At 35.6% G+C, this 26967-nt stretch overlaps 1 protein-coding gene across 8 annotated transcripts in view; it reads right to left on the bottom strand.

Annotated features, from left to right (window-relative positions):
* The window catches only part of LOC124369986 (peroxidase-like), a 147405-nt gene that overhangs the window by 39359 nt on the left and 81079 nt on the right, over window positions 1-26967 (bottom strand). For all 8 annotated transcript variants that reach the window (XM_046828241.1, XM_046828236.1, XM_046828240.1 and 5 more), the window contains 4 exons: window positions 20510-20733; window positions 16047-16220; window positions 15021-15217; window positions 6013-6205 (listed from right to left, as the gene is read on the bottom strand). In XM_046828241.1, the coding sequence (XP_046684197.1) occupies window positions 6013-6205; window positions 15021-15217; window positions 16047-16220; window positions 20510-20733 (788 nt within the window). The remainder of the gene's footprint in view (window positions 1-6012; window positions 6206-15020; window positions 15218-16046; window positions 16221-20509; window positions 20734-26967) is intronic.

A 26967-nucleotide genomic window follows, 5' to 3' on the forward strand; every position in this document is an offset into this window, starting at 1 on the left:
TTTCAAAAGTATAACTGGTATTTCATCAATTCCACTTGAATAATTATTTTTCAGTAAGCTTAATACATTATTGACATCCCTAGCAGTCACAGATTTTTTAAATCTAAAAGTTGGTTTTCTTAAATTATCATTTGAAAATTTGTTAAATGTCTCATCAAGGCAGACATGCTGGAGACTATGTTGGCTAAATAAATCAACCATATTTACAAAATAATCATTAAAATTGTTTCTAATGTCTGTAGGGTCTGTTAATGTTTTATTACCTACTTTAATTTTAAAGTTATCATAATGTTTTTGACAGTTTTTCTTTCCTACTTCAGAGTTAATTATGTTTTTACAATATTTTTTGACTTGAGAATCTTATCATTATAATATGATTTTTTTGTTTCATTAATGTTTTCCCTATAATCCATCAGTTTTCTTTTCAATTTTGTGTTTGTGTCTTTATCTTCAGATTGTCTAAATTGTTTACTTAACTGAACCAGGTTGGTTTTTTCTTCTTTTAACGCATATGTTATCCATTTATTATTATTATCTTATACCAGATGGGAGAAATACATAATAATTCTGAAAGGGAAAAAAGATACACATAGAAATGCAGCGGATCTTTGAGGAAAATGACAGAAAACAAAATCAAATTATCAATGAATACAAACAAAAAATTTACAACTTAGAGAAAGACATATATGCTTTACAAAAAAACTTAAAGAAACATTTAACATCAGAACAAGAATCTTTAAGCTATAAAAACTATGAAACTGAAACTGAAACTGACCAAAACTCTGTACAAAACTTGAATACTCATACCCCCCCCCCCCCCCCGACTGACAACACAACGTTTTTAATAGAGTTGGTGGAAGTGAAATCAAAACAACATCTTTTGGAGGAGGCCATTAAAACCTTAAAAGCGGAAGTAAGTAAAGGAAAATTACCCAGTGAAGAAGAAACTCAAATGACTCCAGTGGCAAAGAAACAAACTGCCTCAAACAAATCCCCCCCAACCAGGACATTCAGGAAAAATAAATTTAGTATTTCTCTTCAGGTGGCCAAAAGTAAATCAATAAACACTCATAGCCATTCAAAACGACCACAAAATGAAACAAGACCTAACTGCAACCTACACACAAGTTCTGCTAACAAACAAAGCTCGAAGAAGGGTCTGAAATCTCCTCTTGGAGAAAATCAACAGACTGAGGACAAATTACAAATTAAAAACAAATTAAAAGTTATTTTGGGCAAGGGACCACCAATGAATGCAAAGCGAGATATGATGATTTCTTCAATAAACACATAGACTTTTACAAAGGTTTAACAAAACATCAGTACCAGCTAGCAACTGGCAACCCAGCCCCTAGTGGAAGAGATGGACTACAAGCTCCAAATCCGGCGCTTCTAGGTCATCTTTCATCCTCATCACCAGAGAGCAACAACCAAACTATACTGCAGGCAGAAGTTTATAATACTGATTCTGGAAACCAAAACACTCAGGACTGTGACTTAAACACTCCAACTGAAATTGCATCCCAGAACAACAATAACACCAATGGATCTTTTTTAGCTCCCCCTCCCAGGAAATTCAGCCAATACGACAAAACCCTATTCTAAACCAACACAAAGCTCAACAAGGCACCCTTGGCTACAAGAATAAATTAACGATCTTCCATCAAAACACAGATAGAATCTCCAATAAAATAGATAAACTCAATGCACTTTTGGATACCGTAAAACCTGATATAGTAGTAGTGACTGAACATGGACAAAAAGAAGAAACACTAAAAAATACAAGACTTATTGGGTACACTCTAAAAACCGGATTTAGTCGCAAATCTCACCTGAAAGGTGGAGTCGCCATATATGTCAAAACCACAATAAGCGAAAAAGCGGAAGAAATCAACATGAAAGAACACACTATTGAAATGATATGTGAGATAGCTGCCTTGAGAATAGCTTTTGTGAAATCATATCTTTACATTGTAGGTATCTACAGAACACATGGCAACCTAGAAACAGGACTAGATGTCATCTATGACTCCCTTGAAACAGTCTCAGCAGAAAAACACCCAATAGTTCTAATTGGAGACATTAACATTGACTGCCTAAACAAGGGAGATGAATTTTTCCAAATGGATAACACTCTAAACTGCTATGGACTGCGTAGGATCGATCTTCCACCAACCCGTATAACACATAGATCTCAAAGTTCAATAGACGCCGTCTGCACCAACATACCAACACAGGAAATCAATGCGGAAGTTATAAACACCGCCATATCAGATCACACAGGCCAACTGTGCACACTTTTCGAAGAGATAAAGACAACTAATGCCTCTACTATAAAAAGAAGACTAATGAGCACCAGAAACCTTCGAGAATTGAAAGAACTACTGGCCAATGAAAACTGGGAAGATGTTTATAGCTCCTTCAATGTAAACGAAGCCTACAATAATTTTAATCACACTCTCCAGGGAGCACTAGATCAAGCGTGCCCCTTAGTTCAGTTAAAACAAAGAAATAAAAAAAAGCAAAACAATTCTCAACGACCCCAATACACTTAAATTAAAACAGCAATTTCTGGCTGCTCAAAATGCCTACCACGCAAGTGGTAGGGAGGAGCATAAAAGATATGCCTCACAATTAAAAAAAGAATATGACTTACAACTTAGAGAGCTGAGGAAACAGACAAATGCTAGAACCATCTTGGAAGCGGACAACAAATCTAAAGCCATTTGGAATGTAATAAACACTGAACGCGAGACAGCTGAAGAAGCTAACTCGCTAACAAGACTCAAAATTAACGGAGAAGAAACTACAAACCCCAAATAAATTGCAGACCACTTCAATCAGTATTTTACATCTATCGCAGAAGAAACTATAAAAGGTAGTGGAATTACACGGAAACAAATAACCCAGCCAATATTTAACAGAAATGTGCCACATTTAATCCTAACAGAAACAAACTGGGATGAAATGATTAACACCATAAGGTCATTGAAGACAAAGAACTCAGGCGGATATGATGACATTTCATCAAAACTATTGAAGTTGTTTGAGAATGAACTGAGCAACCCTCTGGTAGATATTGTCAACAAGTCATTTAGAACAGGAGTCTTTCCTTCTGCTTTAAAAATGGCCAAAGTGTACAAAATTCAAAAAAGGACCAACAACTGAAGCAGCTAATTACCGCCCCATCTCTCTTATTCCGACCTTTTCAAAAATAATAGAACAAATAGTTTTAACACGACTTTTTGATCACCTCAACACATTTCAACTTTTAACACCCAATCAACATGGCTTTCTCACAGGAAAATCCACAACTACAGCCCTCATTAATCTGGTTGAGTTCCTACTTAACCAAACTGAAGAAGGAAACACCGCTACAGCAATACTACTGGACTACAGCAGAGCCTTTGACTGCCTGGATCATGAACATCTTCTTACAAAGCTTACTACCCTTGGAATTCAAGGCTCTTCCAAGTCATGGTTCACAAGCTACCTGACTGAAAGGACACAAAAAGTTGCAATAAAACATGTACAAAATGGAAGAACAAATATAGGTAGTAAATTCTGTTGCAAAACCAATAACCCGAGGAGTCCCCCAAGGCTCTGTTTTAGGCCCAATAATCTTCATCCTCTTCATTAACGACTTCCCACAATTCATCCAACAATACAGTGATACACTCATGTATGCTGATGACACTGTACTGCTACTTGGAAGACCCAGACCAGAACATTTGGATATAGACAGCTTTGTAGCCTTAAACATGGCAATACAGTACTGTCACAATAACGACCTGGTTGTTAACGAAACTAAGACACAGCAACTAATACTGGGACAACAAAAACAGGATGTGTCAGGACTACCCGACCTTGGAGAAATTTCTTCTTGTCAATACCTAGGAGTTACTCTGGACGACAAGCTATCCTGGAGACCTCATGTGGATACTCTCTGCCGTAGATTAAGCACAGGACTCTTACGTAATATGAAGAGTTAAGAACACCAGTAACATCGATACTGCAAGAATAGCTTACCACGCACTGTTTGAGTCTCATCTTTGCTATGGGATTGCAGTGTAGGGAGGAACCACAATGGGAAATTTGCAGCGAGTACTTGTGCAACAAAAACGAGCAGTTAGAAGCCTTAAAGGTTTGGAACCGAGAGCATCCTGCAGAGAAGCCTTCCGGGAACTCAAAATTATGACAGTAATCAACCTCTATATCCTAGAAGTAGTCTCCTACGCTCACATCACATGAGTAAAAATTCACCAGTACAATACAAGACATGCTACTAACTGCCTTCCAGTACACACCCACGCCTCAACAGAAAAGAAACCAAGCTACATCGGTGCGAAGATCTGGAATTCACTACCAGAAGCCCTCAAGAGGATAGACCAACAGCGGTTTAGAAAAGATCTGCAAGCTTGGCTGCAAGACAACCCATTCTACTCCGTCACTGAGTTCTTTGAATGGAGACCACAGAACAACCCTTAGTGTACAACTTTTTGATTCTTGTTGTACGAAATGTATTATTATGTAAATTGACGCAACTACTGATCTTGAAGATCATGTAAATAAAGAGTTTTGACTTTGACTTAGAATTTCTCTGTTTAATTGTTTTCATGGGGAGTGCTTGATTGAAATAGAATTTGAGTAAGTAATCAAATTTATCATATTTTTCCTCAACTGAACAAAAATTCTCTCATGAATTCAAAGCCCACACACTTCAAATGTGATACAACTTTTAGAGACCATGGTCTACAAAAAGGTCAACTCCCAATGTACATCCTGAATTTGACATTTTCAGTGTATCTTAAACATGGCTAGAACCAGGCACTCCTACAGGATATTATGAAATACCGTGGTACAATTTGTTGAGAGCTGACCGGAATACCCATCCATAGTGTCCCCCACAGGCAGAGAGTCGATGGATGTGGAACCTAGTATAGAATATATCTCAGTACTCCTTAAAGTGGGAGGAATCAGGTTGGGTCTTGCCATAGTGTACAAAACTCCATTGGCAAAGTTAACACAGTCTTGTATTTAGGAGATATAAAAGTTGCGTTCCAGTCACTGTAATGACGCTAAATTAATGCACAATCTTCTAATAATGAGTAACAGAATACAACATACAAATGAGCCGACAAGAGTTAGAAGTTAGAAGCCATTCATCTACACTTATCGATCACATTGTAACTGACAGATCAAGCCAGTTAGAGAGATGTAGAGTGTAAGCCAATTTGTGTATTTTAGATCACACAGATGTAAATATTACAGATTGAAAAGTTATTTATTGTGAAATAAAATGGAAGTTTGGTAAACAACCTGAAGAAATTGAATAACTGAGCATACATAAAAAATAATTTAAGACATAAATTCTGGATAAAAAGGAGATGAAGACTGGAGGAAGTACAACATTGTAAGGAATAGATTAAACAGAACAGTGTGGATGATAAAGAAATCCTTTTTGCAGAATAACTTATGGACACAAAAATATTTTAGAAATGATCTAAAGGTTAATAAAATAAATGATTATTTAGTGAACACGAAACATTTTTCTCACCAGTGCTGCCGTACACCATGGAGCCGTCAAGTAGAGTGTGATGTGTCTTACCTGTCTGGTAACACAAGCCATTGCGGTTGACATGGCAGTTGACAGTGAGACTTTCAGTAGTGAAGAGGAACTCACGTCAAGTAGAGTGTGATGTGTCTTACCTGTCTGGTAACACAAGCCATTGCTGTTGACATGGCAGTTGACAGTGAGACTTTCAGTAGTGGGGAGGAACTCACGTCAAGTAGAGTGTGATGTGTCTTACCTGTCTGGTAACACAAGCCATTGCTGTTGACATGGCAGTTGACAGTGAGACTTTCAGTAGTGGGGAGGAACTCACGTCAAGTAGAGTGTGATGTGTCTTACCTGTCTGGTAACACAAGCCATTGCTGTTGACATGGCAGTTGACAGTGAGACTTTCAGTAGTGGGGAGGAACTCACGTCAAGTAGAGTGTGATGTGTCTTACCTGTCTGGTAACACGAGCCATTGCGGTTGACATGGCAGTTGACAGTGAGACTTTCAGTAGTGGGGAGGAACTCACGTCCCCGATGTATGACAGTGCGAAGCCGGCCAAACTGTCGGGACCGCAGCAAGTTTCCTTTCTCAGCAGTGCTGCCGTACACCATGGAGCCGTCAAGGAAATGAGTGGCTTGATTCAGCTACAACACCAATATTGGGACAATGTCAAAAATACACACCAACTTCAAGATGCATATAAAAAATTTGCTGATACTTCAAATACTGCCTTGAACATCCCTTGTCCCCTCAAAAAAAGTAGACCTCTGAAGAAAGCCTTGCCAAGTGACTATTTAAATAATGAAACATTAAATCTTAAAACTGATTTGAATTGATAGGTTCTGCAGTAAACAAAACTGATATGGTGACAAAAAAGCCTATGACTTAAAACTATGAGACCTATTCTTAGTTTGAAGGTTTTTTTTTTGACGATGGAAGGATTGTGAAGGAAAAGATTTTTCCGGACATTTGCCATCGTTCAGTGAAACAAGAAATCAGTAACACTACGTTTCGAGATCTGCAATCTGATCTCTTCTTCAGGTAAATAATTAACCTAATACATAATTACAAACTAGGTTAAAATAAACAAATCATACCAAAGTGTTGTGGCACGCCTAAGTCAGGAATCACAACCACCATGTTGTGTGTCAACTTCACTAACTCTAAAATCATGCACTTAATAAAAAACTATACACAACACTAATCATTAAAACTGAACTACAGAATACATGTCACAATACGTCTGCATTCGTCTACCAACCACCTACGACTGACCAGAGGGCACTAGCCAATGGCAATCGTCACGGCACACAAAAACAAGATAGGAAGGGGAACAGGAATGGGCCCTTTTGTTATTGTTCATGCTATATGAACTTTTTAAAACCATATTGTGACTCTGCATTGGTTTATTACAATTATCTGATCCGTTTGATACTTTGGTTTTCTTTTTAGTTTATTTTTTAGAACTGGCAACCAAAGCGGCCTAATCTCGACTGATGGTTGACTTTGATTAGTTCGTCTGACAATTTAATGTATGTTGCCTCAATCAATTTCCTTTTGAAGAAATGTGGTGCCCGATGTATAATGTTGGCTTCATCCCAATTCATATGATGGTCTTCGGACCAACAATGGTGTGCAATTTTTTACTTTTCTGTGAGACCCTTTCTTGTATTTACTTTGTACTCTTTTATCCTTACGTTTAGTAGTCTTTTTGTCTCGCCTATGTATTCCCTATTGCAACTACATTTTATACTGTAAACACAGTTTTTGGAATCCAGTGTGCCATTTTTTGGTTTTGATTTTACGAGACTTTGTCTAAGAGTATTGTATGTTTTAAACGCGGCTTTACGCACTCAACCTGAATTCACAGGATTGCATAGTATATATTACTACGACCTCAGAGACCTCCAACCCCATGTGTTGCGTCTATTCGGTACAATGCCACTGCCTCTTCTCGCGTTTCCTCGGGCTTTACGCACTCAGCCTGAGTTCACAAGACTGCATAGTATACACTACGATATAATATGACCTCAGAGATCTCCAACCCCATGTGTTGCGTCCATTCGGTATAATGCCACTGCCTCTTCTTGGGTTTCCTTGGGCTTTTCGCACTCAGCCTGAATTCACAAGACTGCATAGTATACACTACGACCTCAGAGACCTCCAACCCCATGTGTTGCGTCCATTCGGCATAATGCCACTGCCTCTTCTCGGGTTTCCTCGGGCTTTACGCACTCAGCCTGAGTTCACAAGACTGCATAGTATACACTACGACCTCAGAGACCTCCAACCCCATGTGTTGCGTCCATTCGGTATAATGCCACTGCCTCTTCTCGGGTTTCCTCGGGCTTTACGCACTCAGCCTGAATTCACAAGACTGCATAGTATACACTACGACCTCAGAGACCTCCAACCCCATGTGTTGCGTCCATTCGGTATAATGCCACTGCCTCTTCACGGGTTTCCTCGGGCTTTACGCACTCAGCCTGAGTTCATAGGACTGCATAGTATACACTATGATATAATACAACCTCAGAGACCTCCAACCCTATGTGTTTGGTCCATTTGGTACAATGCCACTACCTCTTCTCGGGTTTCCTCAGGCTTTACGCACTCAGCCTGAGGTCACAGGACTGACAAAGCAAATAATAGATAGATTCTTCATAAAAGTTTTCACATAAACAAATATTGTTCAAAAATTGTTCCAAAGTGTCATATCACTTGAACAGAAGGAAAGCCAAAGAATTATTTGTTCTGACATCTCATAAAACATCAAAGTTTATCCTATCTTCTTAGAAAATGTTACTACCTGCGATGATTCCTGGTTTTTTTTTACTGAAACATCAATCAATGCATTTGAAATTACCTGGTTCTAAACAGTAAGAAAAAGCACAAATGAAAAAAAATCAAAATTTATGGAGAAAATGGAATAATTTTGGTGGGAAACACGACTCCTCGAGCAGTACAATGCACCAAGCTCATGTTTTGTCAATATGAACACATTTTTAGCCAAATACAATATTACCGTCTCAGACCGTCAACTTTAAGCACCTCAGCTAGCCCCATGTGGCTCTTTTTATTCCGTAAAGTAAGTCAGCTTTAAAAGGAACAATATTCTCAAATGTTGAAGGCGTAAAAGAAAAAACAACAGACTTATTGAAATCGATCTACAGTATTACTACGCAGAACAATTTGCATGCAGCAGAATGGAGACCGAAGAGGGAAGTACATTGAAGGCGATAACATCAAATTCTAAATATTTGTAACTAGTTTTTTCAGCCTCAGTCTGGTTCTTTCTGGCCACACTTCGTTAACTACATCAGATAGTATAAATTTAAACAACTAAATTAAAACCTAAAAGGAATTAGAATTGAAGATGTATATTTAAGGAGGGTCTATTTTTGGATGACCACTAATCTGTAGTATGCAAATTAGTAGTACACTAAAACAAATTTTAATATTTTTTATCATGACTAAGGGTGGTTTGAAACTTTTCAAACATTTAAAGTTTAAAATACGTTTTATAAGTGATAAAAAAAGTTTTTTCAGTGATGAATCAGCGCTCGGAGAGTCAACAACATTATCAGTGCATGCTCCTGCTATTGTATATCGCGTGGACGAGTTCGGCCAAATCCAGTTTCAGCTAGCCTATTGAGCTAACGATATTCGTAATTTTACTGTTAATTGATAGGTTTATATTATTTTTTAATTTGAAATGTCTAGTTGTGGTGTGTGTTTGAAGTCTATTGCAGGTAATAAGCCTAAAGTAACGTGCAGCAACTGCAAAACCGATTTTCATGCTGTGCTTGAAATTTAGTAAAGTGGACGTAGACTGCATTAACCAGGATGGTATGGTGTGGAGGTGCAGCTGAAAGACGGAAAAGTACACTACGATATACGATAGGTTTGGCGGTCGAGGGCAGGTTATCTCTTGAAGACGTTATGAAGGTCGTCACGGAAATAAGGGACAGTCAAAAACAATATGAACAAAGTTTTAATACTGCCATTGAAGCTGTGAATTTGCAACTTGCAGAAAATACAGATGCAGTGAAGGCTCAGAGCAACGAGTGTAGTAAAATGAGTAATCTCATAGAGGCCCTCACAACTGAAAATGGCCAATTAAAGAAAAAAATAAGGAGTTGGAAACTCGTCTGGAAGACATTGAGCAATACTCAAGAAGCAACTGCATTGAGATTCAAGGAATTCCTCTGGAGCCTGCAGAAGATGTGTTAAACATTGTTAAAGACGTTGGAAGGGCCTTGGACTTAGATATCTCTGACACTATGGTTGACGCATGTCACAGGTTGGGCATACAGAAAACTGGAGACAAGCCACCAGGGATAATAGTGAAGTTTGTGTGCCGCATGGACAAAGAGAGTTTCATTCAGCGGAGGCGTGTGAAGACGACCCTGTCGACCCGTCACATTGGTAGGAAGGACGATCGCCCGATCTATGTCAATGAGCCGCTGTCACCAGCTCGGAGGAGGTTACATGCATTGGCGAGGAAGTTTCAGCGTGAGAAGAAGTACAAATTCCTCTGGGTCCGAAACGGGAAAATCTTCATGAGAAAAGAAGATAAGGCGCCAGTCAAGGTCATCTCGAGTGAGGAGGACTTACAACGGTATCTGTAATTATGTATATAGTTTCATTTAGTATTAATTTTTTATACAAGTGTAAACCTTTCCAGTATTTTGATTTTTATTCCAAGGGTTATTTTTATTGCATTGCTACAAAATAATATTATGTTATAATTTCTTTATAAACTAATTATGGAACTGTCAAGCGCTGTAATGCAATAACAACTTTAAGTTAGAATTTTAAATATAAACAAAATGAATATTTTGAGTTTATGGAAAGGGCGTATCTGTTATTTTTGTATTATTATGTTGAATTTTGATTTAATATTCTTTGATCTGGTCTTGAGCCTTGATGGATTCTTGTATATATTAGATTGTAGTATATTGTATTTTTGATGGATCTTTATTTGTTTAATGAAAATGAGTTTATAACAAAAACAATTTAATGACTAGAGAGTGGAAGAATTTAGAGGTATTACACCAAAATATTCGCAGTATGAGGAGTAATTTTGATGGCTTCTTGGCTGAAATGGATGGTAGAGGTTTGCATTCCGAAATAATAGTATTGTCAGAAATTTGGATTGACGAAAATGAAATAAATTTTTACAATATTCGTAATTACACAAATTACATAAAACCTAATGGAGATCATAGAGCTGGAGGTATTGCAATATTTATTAAGTCGGGTATTGAAGTCAATAGTTTTGATATTGTTAATATTATGTCAGCTGATATGCTAAAATTAGAATTTAAATTTAACTCTCAATATTTCTGTTTAATTGCAATTTATAGACTACACGGTTTTAGTAAGGAATTATTTTTGAACGAAATTAACACATATTTTGTGGACAACCATAACTTTAATAATAAGAGGAATGTTTTTTTTATTGGTGACGTAAATCTTAATTTACTTATTAATGACAGAACTGTTGATAAATACAATACTCTTCTTTCCTCAAATGGATTCAAATGTTTAATAAAAGAACCAACTAGAATTACAGCTGAATCGATTTCCTGCATTGATTATGTTTTTACAAAGATAACAAACAAATATATGACGGAGGCGGAAGTGATGGTTGTTGACACAAACATAACGGACCATCGGATGGTTGTCTTGAGTGTACGAGTGTGCGCTAACCGGACGGACAGACAGATAGACACAACACCTGCGAGCTCTGACCCTTCTTATCGTATTGATTACGTCAAACTGAAAACAACTCTAGATAGCGTAGATTGGAAAGATGTTTACAGTGACAAAAACCCGTCCTCTGCATTTTATACTTTTCACAGTAAACTTCTGTCAGTCATTTCTGAATGTAAAGTTGAAAAACGTAATGCTAGGGAAAGTTTAGTCAAAATTAAACCGTGGATGAATAATTATATATGTGCGAAAATAAAAATTAAAAACAAGCTTTTTGAGAAAGTTAAAAATCACCCGAATAATGATAAATTAATTAGTTATTTAAAAAAATATAGGACTAAACTTCAGATTGAAATAAAAAATTTAAAAAATTCATACTATGAGAATGTTTTTAAAATCTGTAATGGTGACTCAAAAAGAACCTGGCAAGTATTAAATGAAGTGACAGGTCAAAAAGTAAAAAATAAATCAATAAAGAGTCTGAACATAAATATAAATGGTAATGAAGTTAAAGATACTAAAACTATTTGTAATGAGTTTAATAATTTTTTCTTATCTATTGTGAATACATTGGATATCACGAAGACAAAACCTAGTAATCTGAATTCATGTTATTTTAAAAATTGCTTTAAGATAAAACACTCAGTTAACTCCATGTTTGTTGATCCAGTACTTGCTGAAGATTTGATTAGAATAATTAATTCACTAAAGAGTGGAACTTCACCTAGGATTGATAATATTAGTTCTGCTCAATAACTATAGACCAATATCTCTTCTTTCTACTTTCGTAAAAATATTAGAAAAAATAATGAAAAAGAAACCAGTTACATTTCTTGAAAGAAACAATTTTGTTAGTGAAAATCAGTTTGGATTTAGGGAAGGGTTGAGTACATAGGTAGCATTAAAACGTTTCATGGATTTAGTTTATGAGTCCTTAAATTCCGGAAAAAAAAGTTAGTGGAATTTTCTTAGACATAAAAAAGGCATTTGACACAGTAGATCACAAAATTCTTTTGGAAAAGTTATACGAGGGGGTACCCAAAAAAAACCAGGAATTGTATTGCTGGCAGCCGGTAGCGTGTAGTACACATTCCTGCCGCTAGGCGTGTGTCGCGCAACCCATTGCGAGCTCAGTGACCCCAGTTCCGTTGTCCTAGTGCATTCTGTTCGTTCGTAGTGACTGTTTTCGCTAACCCTGTTTTGTTCTTGTTTCGTTTTTTGTCATGGCAAGTTTAAGTGAACAACGTGCAGCTGTGAAATTTTGTTTTTTACTTGGTAAAAATGCTGCAGAAACTATTTTAATGTTGAATACAGCTTACAAAGATGATGCTATGGGGAAAACTCAGGTCTACAAGTGGTTCGCTCGATTTAAAAATGGCGACATGTCGATTGAAGACAAACCTCGTTCTGGACGTCCATCAACCTCTCGAACGGACGAAAATGTTGAGAAAATTCGTGAACTTGTGCTCACCAACCGTCGACAGACAATTGAGAAACTATCGGAGAGTAGTGGGTTAACTTGGAGCTCGGTTCAGCTAAGATTGCGCAACAGTGTTCGCCAGAAAAGACCCGATTTGTGGCAGACTGGTTCTTCCACCACGACAACGCACCGGCACACACAGCCATCTCAGTTAGGCAGTTTTTAGCCAAAAACGGCATGGTTCCGCTGCCCCACGCACCTTACTCGCCTGACCTCGCTTCATGCGACTTTTTTTTATTTCCACACATGAAAAGAGGCTTGAAAGGTCAACGATTTGACAGCGTTGAAGAGGTTAAGAAAAAAAACGAAGCTCGAGCTTGCAGCCATTTCTAAAGATGACTACAAAAAATGTTTTGATCAATGGAAATACCGTTGGGACAAGTGTATTAGTTGTAATGGAGATTATTTTGAAGGAGATAAGGTCGTATTGTAAAAAATTTGATAATATATAATTTTTATAAAATAATTCCGGTTTTTTTTTTTTGGGTACCCCCTCGTATATGAGCGGGGTTAGAGGAAATGCGTATTCCTGGTTTGTAAGTTACTTATCAAAGAGGAGTCAATGTGTGAAAATTAACAACGTTTTTAGTGAAATTGGATACATCAGTAGTGGAGTACCCCAAGGGTCAGTTTTGGGAGCAATTCTTTTTTTAATTTACATTAATGATCTTTGTAATGCAAAATTAAATGGAAAATTAACATCTTTTGCGGACGACACAGCTTTGTGTTACATAAAAAATAGTTGGACTGAAATAGAGCAAGCCATGAATTCAGACTTGTACACCATTCAATGGTGGTTATATAAATGTATGGACTGTTTGCTTAAAAATACACATTGTGATAATAGATGTGCAATTGTGTCGCAGACTGATAGTTTGAAATATTTGGGAGTAACTTTAGACAGGGAGGTAAATTGGAAGAAACACATTAAAAGTTTAAAAAAAAGTTATACAATACACTAAGATGTTTCTATTTTTTTTTAAACATGTGCACGGAAGATGTCTTAAGAATGTTGTATTTTTCATTAGTAAACAGTAGATTGGATTACGGTATTTTCTGTTGGGGTGGGACTTTTGACAAAAATTTGAAACCAATTTTTACACAGCAAAAGAAAATTATTAGATTAATTAAACGAAAAAGTAAATTTGAATCATCTTGGCCTTTATTTGTAGATTTAAGAATTCTCCCTCTAAAATATATGTTTGTATATAATGTATTAAAAATGTTTTCTGTAAAAAGTGGGAATATAATGAATTAAATAATTGTTACAAAGAAAAATTGAGGTATAAAGAACGTTTGGAAGTACCCAAGCCAAATTTGACATTTTTTACAAAAAGTTATTGTTTTATGGGTCCTAGAATTTTTAATATTATTCCGAAAAGCATTGCAAATTGTACAAATGCTAAGTTGTTTGCAAAAAAATTGAAGTTTTGGCTTTTAAAAAAAGATAATATTGATCACCTTATTAATATACAAGTTTAATTTGTGTTAAATCTATATTTTAAAGAAACAAACATTATTCTAAGCGGCTAGGTTTGTTGAAGTTATATTGCCAGAATTGCATTTATGTAGTGGAACTTTATGTGGTTAAATAAAACATAAAAATCTTTGTAGCGCAAAATGTTTAATATTAGAGAAGGAACCTCTACACAGGCTTTGCCTTAGAGGCCCTATGTTTTTTAAAGTAAATATATATATATATATATATATTGGATATATACTAGAATGTGTGTTGCATTTAAACTTTTATATAGTATTTTTATTCTTTTAATTATGATAATTTGTGATAACTCGGTTTAATTGCAGTAATTAATTTAAGACTAAATGTGAATTAATACCATATTATTACCATCTTTTATGATAATTTTGTACCAGATTATTTTAGTTGTGATGGATTGTAATTACTTTCGAAAAATAAATATATTCTATTCTATTCTAAATATATGGCCAAATTATTTTCAGATTAAAAGCACAGACTCTGGAAGCTAGTATGAAATTAACAAATGTAGGTAATACAACTTAGTTCTTAACATATATCTGTTTCTCTGAAACTCTTTAAAATAGAGGGGTATTCTTGGATTACTTTTTATGTTATTGCACGATTACCAAAGAATTCAGAATGGCAGAAATTGAATTGGCAAAGATTTTTCATAAATCATTCTTAGGTTAAAAAAAGGCATTGCGATTTGCAAATTCAAGAATCGGGAATTTATTTTTTAAGATTCGGGATAGGATTTGAGGTTTGAAAATTATTTCAGTACCTGTTCGAGGGGTCCAAAAGTACAGTCAGGGCGCAGAGCTGGCAATGACCTGACATAGGACATGCAGGTCTGGTACTGGCTGGAGAACACAGGGTCACTGGCCATTATTTGGATGGGGAAACAGGCCTGGTGGACATGTCGAGGTGAGAGCTTCCGGCCACTAGCGTCGCAGCAGGCGATGCTTCCTCCAGTGTTCCCTATGAAGTACCGATGAGCGTTGAAAATAAAATTATGAACAACATTGGTTTAAAAATAGCAAATAAATAATAACTCTTGCACAGGTGAGATATGTCACGGGTTGATGGATTTTAAAGAAACACAATTTCTAATTATATTGTTATTTTCTATCCTCAGCACAGTAAAAACGGCAACAAATAACCATGTGATAGTATCTTGCACAATTACTGGCAGTTTAATCCTGGTGTTAGGTTTAGTCATATTAAGTTTGGAGTAAATCAGGACACAGAGTAACCAATACAAATCTAAAATTAATAAAAGAAGCAAAAAAAACCAATGCACTTAAATGCTTGGGAATCACTTTACATTAACAGGAATAAGGAAAAACTCATTAATAACGAAGAAGGCCCTATTGAAAATGACATTCTACTTTCTTCTCAATGTATTAAAAAAACAAAACTTAGTCATGTCTAATTTTTCATGCAAGCTGAAATATTACCAAATGTTGGCATTTTCATAGACACATAGACAATAGACAATATGCTTTATTCACAATCTTTGAGATTAGAATGGTGTCATTACATAGGTATACAAATAATATAAAATTGTATTAATTCAGGTCGGTTGAAAAGGTGTTGATTTCATTTCTCCTCCAGTCCAGGAATTCCTCAATGGATTTAAAATAAAATGTAAAACAAAAAAAAATCGGCTTCAACTCAAATTAAATTATGATAAATGTCTTTGGCCACAAACAAATTAGGAGAATCTACTAATACATAGGAAGTAAAAATACATGAAGGTGGAAGAACAGAAATAAGACCCGTGAAACGTAAAGATAGACGTACTCACACATCTTAGAGACGGCAGTATGGGAGAGATCCTGGGCGACAAACAGTCCCCACTGTAGAGTAGCCAGAGTCACGCTGCTGTCTGGCAAGTCTCTGTTCTCCGACAGTGTGGTGCTGATGAGACGAGCATTGGGCAGTTCTCGGTTCACTCTAGAGCCTCGGGGACTTTGAAATCCTGAGCAATAGAACAGCAAAATATTAAAACTCTTTTGTTCCCAATTATTGATCTCAATCTCAATTTCTACAAGTCCTCTCAAAAATTAATTAACCTTCAAAGAGCACATTGGGATCCACATTCTTTGTCATACTTAAAGCGTGTTTTTAATATGGGGTGCCTGTGTGCCTGTTGGTGGAAAAAAACATATGTGTGCCTTTTGAGGATTAGAGAACAATCAAAAGTGACAAATTCACCATCACCTGGGTTATACAGTGCAAACATTATGCTTTCCACAACAACTTTAGTTATTAAAAAGTCTTTAAAAATTTCATATTTTACACCACTTTAAATTTGATGATTAACTTCACCAGTCCACACTGCTCAACTAGAACTCAGCTATAAAAAAATAAACAAAAAATGTGGTTGAACATAATAAATGCCAGTAAAAGTTTTATGTATAATACAGTTTGCTGCGTAAAATGTTTTTAATGTTCAACAGTTCAACAGAAAATCAGATGAAATAAGAATCCTACTTTATAAAATTTTTGTTTATTTCAAATTGTCTTTATTTGTTGTTGTATATATATATATATATATATATATATATATATATATATATATATATATATATATATATACGTAATCTTTTAACATGTGTTATGAGTTTTGTACATACTAATAATAAACACAACATTTTTCGGTATTAATTTTTATTTTGTGGAGTCGCCTGATGACGAAATCGTTGATTTCAAAAGGTCTTGTACAAAATAAAAATTGATATTGAAAAACTGTGTCATTATTTATAGTTACACCAAATTTAAAATTAATTTTCCATTTCCTCCAAGAATCTTCACGTGTTATGAGCTTTTATTTGTAAGAATTTCCATCAAACGTTTAATTAGACTTAATTAATTATTCAGTTTTAAATAAAAATTAAGTTTTTAATAACTCATGAGTCGTTTTTATTGCACAATACACATTCACAAATGAACAGGTGAAGTCAGGACTAAGAAGCCCTCTCTAACACTCAACTTGGGGACCAACGGCCGGGCAGGCGGGGAGCTGCCAGCAATGACAGGATCGCTCAGCGGTCTCCCATCCAAGCAGCAGCCACTACACTGCACCATTGTACGTAGAAATACACTGAGTGTTTCGAGTTCAGTGGTATGTGACATAAAAATATATTAAGAGCAAATTGATGAAAAATTAAACTGTAAACTTATATATACTATTGTAAGTTCTTTTCTACTAAACAGTAAGATTCACCCTCCCTTTACCATTTGGTCTAAATTTGAACATTGAGTTAAAGCCTGGAATATCGTATAAACAAGATGCCTGTTGACATATATTTATTTCAGTTAGCACTATAATATTAAGATAGTCTAGTGATTCATTTCAACTTAACAGTTTGTCCCAGTACTTTCTTATACTTTTAATATTAGTACTGATTATCCTAAAGTTCAATTCATTTCATGAATAATTTGATTTAATGAATTATCCCAGTTCGAAAACTCCCCATCAAAATTTAAATTCAATACATCTGTATCTAATTTTTGTGTTTCAACTATTGAAAAGTTTGTATGTTTTATTATTATGTTGTTATTATAAGAAACTTAGGTTTTTTAAATTAGGTTAGTGTTAAACAGGCTTAATGAAAATAGAATAATATAGGTAAATATTTAGAATAATTGATAATAGATTAATTTTAGGCACTAGCAAGTAATGAAAATATATTAATGTTTCGGTGAATGATCATTATCTCTTTAGGCTTAGTTAGTTTAGTTAGTTAGTTTGTGCTACCTTATCTAGATCATTACGTCTTATTATACTAAGTGGCTTTGATAAGTTATATTATTTTAACACAATTTTATTACCATTGAGTCGGCAGATATACTTATAGCCCTTTAGATCTTTTATTTGTTTAACCATTTTCATCAAATTTGAGAAAAATGGTATAAGGTGGTCATTAAAATAAATGGTGAAAAGTGATTAGTGAGGTCTTAGGTCTAATGTTACAAGCCGTACGTACTATACTTTCTCTAATGGCAAAGGTTGAACACTGGACAATTATAGATGCTGGAGATTTGGTAGAGGGTAGCCTGTGTGCAGTGATGTCTTCTTTTTTCAAAGTAATGTTCATGGACTGTAATATGTCACTGATCTTTTTCTGTTTGAGAGAGGCTTTTTACAATAAAGTTATTACTAATTCCATATTGTTTTTTCCGTTCTATTTCCAATTTCCAGCTCTTCCATATTCTTATGAAGTTTTGAATAATTATCTTCCACCTCCTTGACCTTGTATATGAGGCTGGTTATTGTCTCATCCATCTTTCCAACTAGTGTTACTTTGTTGTCGACTCTCTTAATCTACCTGTCCCTTAAACATCTGTTCTACAAGATTTTCAATGCCAGGTAGGTCGGATCATCTACTTCACTCTCTTCATCGAGGTCTACACTTCGGGTTCAGTTTTTACCATGTGAGGGTCTACAATTGATACATTCCCATTCTGCCTTCTTCTTAGTGCTCTTGGCCATCCAGGATGACTTCTGTACTCCAGCACCATGGAAATGAAAATCGGACCCACATTTTCCACAAGTAGCGTAATCTCCATCTTTTGGCAGGGGTTTCTTACACGTCTCATGTATCATATTGATTTATTTTATTTTATTATTAATCATATTATTAATTGTGTTTATAATTTATTTAATAGTTTGTGAGAACTGAAAACAATATGAATGTATTTGGCTAAGTATGTCCCTGTACTATGTGAGATGATCAACCAAAAGCGTTCAATGCAAACTAACCTCTAAGTTGGCCTTCTCACAAATAGTTCAAACACTTTGTTATATAAAGTTACCCTATAATGCCTGTTTATTATTTTCTATACGAATCTTGTTTCACCCAATTTTAAAACTTAAAACATTATAAAAATCGTAACAAATATATCAAAAACTTGAATGTACGATGAGCTAGAAAAGATAGCAAGCATTCAGCGATACTGCCACAGAGTAAAAAATAGTAATTGCTAACAATAATAAAAATACATAGAACAATTTATGTATTTATTTTTTTCATTTTATAAGCATAGTAAAAAGAATCACAACTAATTTATTAATAAAATAATAACACTGTGGGTGCTACAGGGTTTGAAAACTTGCACTTTCATTCAAACTCAAATGAATTAATTCCTTATTAACCCTTTTACTGCCGACGTGCGCGATTGCGCACGCTGCCGTTTGTGCGAAAATCGCCAACGTGCGCTATAAAAAGCCGTCTCGTATTTGTTTTATACTGGTTTTCAATGTTGTCCAAATGCATCGAAATTCAGCTGTGTTATTCATTACTATATGGACAACACACAGAAAACAGGTTTTATAATCTATGGAAGCCATTTTTGTTACTGAACTTCTTTGGTTATAACTCGAGTTTGGTTTGATGAGGTTATGGTCGATCTCATTAGTTGTGAGTTCCACTTGTGTTGTTTCGTGTTTTACACTTTATTTGACATTTATATTTGTAAATCTACATATTTTTACGATTAATAAAATGAGTACTGGAGGGAAGAGGAAGAGAACCAGGACTGTCTGCAAAAACTGTAAAAAAGGTGTTCATCCCACAAGTTTTGGGGAACACAAGTGCTAATCAGCAGGCCTATGAACCTAAAAATGTATATATATTTTTGTAAATATTGATCAAAGTGTCTTTTAACTTTAATTTTCTATTATGTATTATATTTTCATATCAATGGACAGTGATTTATGTATTATAAAGTGATTTATGTATTATAAAGCGATATAGTGTAAAGTTATGTATCAATAAACGTGTTATCTTGAAATTCGAGGATATTGCACCAATTTCAAAAATTCATCACAGCTTCAGTATTTTTCAAGGTATGTTCCTAAAACTTTTTGGGAATGTTTATATATAATTACTATACAATAAAAAATTATAATTATGGTGGTGGTTTAATATTTAAATATAGTTGTTAAAGTGCAAACTCAAAAAATAATTTTTATTTATTTAAAATTTTTGTTTCATGACATAATATATATATATTTTTTAAGGACAGAAAATGTTTAAATTATTTTTTGTAGCAAATTACAACTTATAAGGAAAAAAACAAGATAAAGTTTATCAATTTATGATAAAAAAATAATGAATCCATGATTTTTTAAAAAAATCATTACATTTTAGTCAATTTCAGCCCGGCATTTTTCAACAAACTAAAAAAAAAGGTGTCCGGCAGTAAAAGGGTTAATCAGTTAATAATAATAAGGTAACAGGTTCACAAATCGGTTGGACTCACCGTCGTCGTATTGCGGAGGTAACAGTCGCTTGTACGCGGTGAGAGCCTGGCCCCAGGCGGGGTGCTGGGGGTGGTTGCATGAGCCGTCTAGGGAGCGAAACCTCGTCAACTCAGAGCAGAACACTGCCTGGCGGTGGTGAGCAGCACACTTCACTCCTAGACTGGTCGGGCTCAGAGAGAACTTGGAGACTTGGGTAGCACAGTTCGTGTCATCGATTCCCAACCTAAACATTGCAGTTTTATGTCCTCTGTATATTGTTGCCAAACAATGAGAACCCGACCGACACACAGCACACAATTACCTCTGAATATGATAAAAAAACTTCAATCACAACATCAAAGCATTTATAACCACTAATAAATTGAACCTTTTCTGTATCAAGTCAAACAAAAAAATAATGGTAAATTGGTACACAGGTTAAGAGTGCAAGAGAGGTATGAAAACAACACAAAATAAATGAATACACTATAACTCTTACTAAACAAATATGAATGTCCTCAGAAATGAAGATCAAGAGGAGATTGATACCCAAGAAGTGGAGCCGAACATTGTAGAGGCAATATTAAACAGTCTAAGTACAATTGGGAAATCCTACATTTACATATAAAAAAAGATAAGCAAAAGGAAGCAAGGCTCTTGTTCTTAGGGGACTCTATGCTGATGCATGTATCAGTGCCAGACACAGAATTTAAAATCAATCGGTGGAGCAACTGCTGAACAGAAGATGTGTCAAAGACCTTAAAAATGTGAGTACCGATTCGCAAAAAAAACCCGAAAACAATATGGTGCTACAATTATGGTTCAAATGGACTTGATTGGTCTTAGGGAAGTTCAGAAGATGTAATCGAGCTATGTGTAAATTATTAAAAATAGCCAAGAAAACGTTCAGCTGAGCGCCGGCCAATAATTGTAACGAGAGGTGAGCAGAATTGGCTAGAAGAAATACTCCACAATCCTTGTGCAAAAAGCAAACCAAATATTAGGTGGGCATGTAAAGAACTTAAAGCAGTCTAATTAGGATGTTGGAGAAGTACATTAATGACTCCTGCCTTACAAGAGAATGGAGTCCACCTAAACAGAAAGGGTTACTATGACTGTCAGCAAAATAATAAATAAAGCAATATTGATATAGGTGCCTCAGCCAAAAATAAAAAATTTTGTTGAAGAACCTCTGAAAATACTAAAGTTAACCAATAATAAAGCACAAGATAAACTGTACAAGCACCAAAGTATTACAGTAATTAATGCCAATATGTCAAAAGAAATGAAAAAAAAAATAAAGATGACAGATCCAGTGCATTCTCACACTGCATTATCAAGCGACCTGAAATACGAAAAAGAACAAGAGTGCCGTGTGTGCATTGGTATATAAAGAGTCAGTTTGGGAAACTACACAGTCCACACTGTATAACCAGCCAACTAGCCTCAACAATCACAAAATGGAGCCACTATCTACAGTTTAATAACCAAACCAAAAGATTTTATGAAACCAAACAAAAAGCGACTAATTATGAGGCATTTGAACAACTCAACTGCTCAATTTCAAAAACAAGGTCTTCAAACATTAGTCCCTGCTCACCGATGGAATGTATGCGGGACAAAATTAACAATAGGTCACTTCATTGAAAATATTTTGAGTTTCCAGAAATGCAACTAATGCCCCAATTAAAATCATGGTTTTGAATGAAAAATCCCAATGAAGCTTGAGAAATGGTATTACACACACAGGAGTTCTGAAAAAAATTCAGGATACTATTAGTACCAACAGTTACATAAATGTGGACAGATAAAAAAAAGACAGCACCAACTGACTATCTTCTGCATCAACACCAACGCCCATGACCAACACCCCCTCCATTACCAACCAGGAAGCTGAAGGGAAGGGGCACACACAGGCAGCTCAAGAGAACCAGATGAGTTCCTGAGCCAGCAGGATACTAACACTCTACATACCCAGGTCCTCGCCACATGACAACTCGACGCATTGTAATTTCAAGAAAAGACTGCCTCTGAGGCAAATAGTAGTTTTTTAAAGATAGCTGTCATTCTAGCAGTATAGGTTAAATGATTCTGTTAGTGGTGAATTATTGTTAAATGTAGGCATAAAGGCATGTAGATTAAATTAATAAACACAAAATAACAATTTCTGAAGATTTTTTAATGTTCACAAAACAAAAAAGTCATTGTAATATAAAAAGGAAAACCGAACTACATACAAAATCAAACTTCATATGTAACTGTCCTTCCAATCAGAAACATACAGCACCTGCCACCAGATTGACCTCTGACATAACTATCCCAAGAGCTGAACCTGACATCATAATTCTGACTGAACAAAAATTAAATAGTTGATGAAGTTGAAAAACTTAAAATACCAGGTTTTTGTATTACAAAAGGGTATGTCAGAAAAAAATTATGAGGGAAGTGGGGTATTACTAATTGTATCGGAAAAGCATTTAAAATAAATTACAAAACAATTGTTTTGAATGTAAATTTGGATCAACTGAAGTGAAGACAAAATATTTGAATCTTGTGTTAATCAATATAAAATCTATTCAGTAAAATTCCCTTAGTTGGAGGGATTTATAGAATCCATTCTGAAAAATACTGCAAGTTTTTACAAAAAACTAGACATGTTTTTAGAGATTAATATCCAAAATTTGTGATACATTGTTATTGTTGGTGATATTAATGTTGATGTTTGAGGGAGGATAGAAAAAAAAGACTATTGTCAATACATTGAATATCATGTTTTTATATACAGTTAAAATTCCAACCAGGGTAATCAGACAGTCCCAAACAGTGAAACTTGCAATAGATAATATTCTCACCAACATGAAAGCTCACTTTATTTGATGTAGAATGTATAATAACATCACTCTCTGAATCATGAATGCTCAAATTTCAAAAATAAAGAAAAAAATAAAAATGTAAAATAAAAATAAGTAGAATTGGAAGAATTTTTAGTGAAAGAAATATAGAAATCCTTTAAGAAGACATATCTAAGGAATACTGACTAAACTTTATATGGCACCATTAGATGATGAAGTTACATATTTTTACAACATTCAAAATATTATTTTGATATAAATTTACCCTTAAAACGCTTCTTTATTAAACACAATAAAAACCAATGATAGATTAGAAATAACTGCAAACAAAAAGAACTTATAACTAAAACATAATTTTATAGGAAGAATGTAAAAATAACAAACAAATTAAAAACTTTCTTTGGAAGGAACAAAAAAATAAAATATAAAAAATTTGATTCGCAAAAAAAGAAAAGAATTACATTAATAATAAAGTGTTGAATACAAACAAATATCATAAAACTATATTCAAGTGATAAATAAATGAAATTATAAACAGTAAGGAAATGTCAATTAAAAATATAGAGCTTCAACGATGGTGGTAAAATAATCTGTGGACCCTGTTTGTTGTACTTGATTTATTAAACATAATTTTTGTCCGAAATGGTAAAAAAGCATGTTGCTGCTCAAAATTTAAAAACAAAAGTCAATTCTAATTAATCGAAATTCAAATATAAAAGTAAATTTAAATGCAACACTATTGACTGAGTGATCAAACTAAATTAAAAATAATTGATACCTAATAAGCCAAAATGGTCCGGCAGGGTATGATGACATACCTATAAATAATTATTAAAGAGGCAAAAACATGCACTTTTAAAATCCTCTTTTACATGGTGGTAATGTTTCTATAATAACAGGAAACTTCCCAAATCCAATTAAAAAATATTCAAAATTGTTCTGTGTTAAAATAAAAAGGAACAGCAAAAATCCTCAGGGGTGGGGGGGGGTGTGGGTTGGGGGGGGGGGGGTTGTGGGTTTGTGGGGGGGTGGGGGGGGTTTGGGGGGTTGGGTTGGGGGGGGAGGGGGGGTGGGGGGTGGGTGGGTGGGGGGGGGGGGGGGGGGGGGGTTGTGGGGGGGGGGGGGGGGGGGGTGGGGTGGGGGGGGGGGGTGGGGGGGGGGGGGGGGGGGGGTTGGGGGTGGGTGGGGGGGTTGGGGGGGGGGGGGTGGTGGGGGGGGGGGGTGGGGGTGGGTGGGTGGGGGGGGGGGGGGGGGGGGGGGGTGGGGGGGGGGTTTGGGTGGGGGGGGTGGGGGGGGGTGTGGGGGGGGTTGGGGGGGGGGGGGGGGGTTGGGGGGGGGGGGGGGGGGGGGGTGGGGGGGGGGGGGGGGGGGGGGTGGGGGGGGGGGGGGGGGGGTTGGGGGGGGGGGGTGGGGGTGGGGGGGGGGGGGGGGATGGGGGGGGGGGGGTTGGGGGGGGGGGGGGGGGGGGGGGGGGGGGGGGGGGGGGGGGGGGGGGGGGGGGTGGGGGGGGGGGGGGGGGGGGGGGGGGGGGGGGGGGGGGGGGGGGGGGGGGGGGGGGGGGGGGGGGGGGGGGGGGGGGGGGGGGGGGGGGGGGGGGGGGGGGGGGGGGGGTGGGGGGGTATGAAGTAATTGTGGATTTTAAAATATTTAGATTTATGTTGTTATTGAATTGGTTGTGTTAATAGTAAACTATTTTGAGAAGGGTAATTGCTGGAGTTTGGAGCAGGCATGGCTATAGAAAAAATAGATCTACGGTAACAGACATTAATGATTATATTGAGAATGTGGTAGAAAATTTGGATGAAGGAATCATAACTGTTGGAGCCTTCCGATCTGCCAAAGGCTTTTGATAGTGGCTGCTTAGAAACCTTGCTAGAAAAATAAAATCATATGGTATTGAGGATAAGAATTAAGCTGGCATCAGTCATATTCTGGAAGGGCGACATGCAGTATGTAGTAAGTTAAATATCTAGGTAATAATGAAATAAGAAATATTAATTCAGAATAGAAAAAATACAATATTCTGTTACCACATAGGTTCAGTATGGGCCCATTCTTGTTCTTATCTACTTAGGGAGGTATGCCACAAGATTTAACAAATTTATCAAATAAAAATCATTTATGTTTGTTTGCAGATGATATAAGTATGTCCAAGTTTCTGGAAAAGATTTACAAATGTGACAACAAACCAATTACAACAAAATATTCATGTCACAACTAAAATGTTTACATGAATGATAGAAATTTATTACTAAATTCTGATAAAACACTTCTAATGAAATTTAAATTTGTAAACAATCAAATGAGATAAATACAATTGAAAATAAATTTGTAAAAGAATACAAAATTCTTGGTCTGGCTCTAAGTAAAACATAAGTTGGTACAAAACAAGTGAAAAAATATGTCATAAATGAGTTCTGGAATATTTTGCAATCAGGGCGGTTAACCTTCTTTCCTATAAATAAATGCACATGAAATCTGTTTACTATGCCTTGAAACACCACACATTTCATATGGCATTGAAATTTTATGGTGAACCATGCAAATAACTAACAAAATATTACATTTACAAAAAGTGGCAATAAGACATATTCTACACCTTAAAAAATAATGATAGTTGTAAAGACCACTTTATTAACCTAAGAATAATGACAGTATACAGTTTATATATTATAAAACTATATTACATGTCAAGACAAATGCAGAGTCTATACCAAGGCAACAAGATTATCATAATTATAATACAAGAAATAGAGACAATTTTGTAGTAAAGAAACATAATAAAGAAAAATATAAACAGTGTCCGACATACATAGGAATAAAATTTATAAATGACCTTCCAGGCTGTATTAAGAATGAGAATTCTTTTAATAATTTTAAGAAAATGTTGAAACAATTTTGTACAGATCATTCATTCTACTCTCTTGAAGAGCTTTTTACACTGTGACTTGAAAGTAATTTTGTTTGTATTTGCCTACCATTACAAAACATATTAACACTATGGACATAAATATTTAAAATATTATATGTATTATTATACTGTATTAAATATAAAGTATGAATACTCTAACCTGAGTCTTATGTTTTATATTGTAGTAAAGGTAATTGACACAATTCATGTACATTATGTATAAAAAGAATAAAGGAATTTGAATTTGAATTTGAATATCTAGATTAAAACGTGGGCACGACATCAGGTAGGTGATATCACATGTTCTGTTTAAGACCCACTCATAATTGTAATGGTGAATATTTAAGCAATGTTAGGCTTTAGGTATAATTGAAGTAATGTGTAAACCAACGCATGTAAGGGAAAGTATAATATAGTACATAAAGACAAAACCCAATTAAAACTAACAAGCACTAAAAAAACAAACTGAAGTAAGACTGCTTCATCAAAATTCTCAATTTGCAACCAACAAACTGGATCAAATCCAACTTATGTGCGAGGATCTGTAAACCGATTTCCTTGTATTAACCGAAAGCGGTTTTAACATGGAGAACGTTGCACTGTGCAAAAATTCCAAATTACAAATTGGCTTCCGCGTTTTGTTGAACTCACTCCAAAGGAAGACGCGTTAGCATTTTTCTTAAATAAAAATTTCTTGTTTACCCCCTTTCCGATC

Source organism: Homalodisca vitripennis, chromosome X (assembly GCF_021130785.1).
Source record: "Homalodisca vitripennis isolate AUS2020 chromosome X, UT_GWSS_2.1, whole genome shotgun sequence".
Lineage (NCBI taxonomy): Eukaryota > Metazoa > Arthropoda > Insecta > Hemiptera > Cicadellidae > Homalodisca > Homalodisca vitripennis.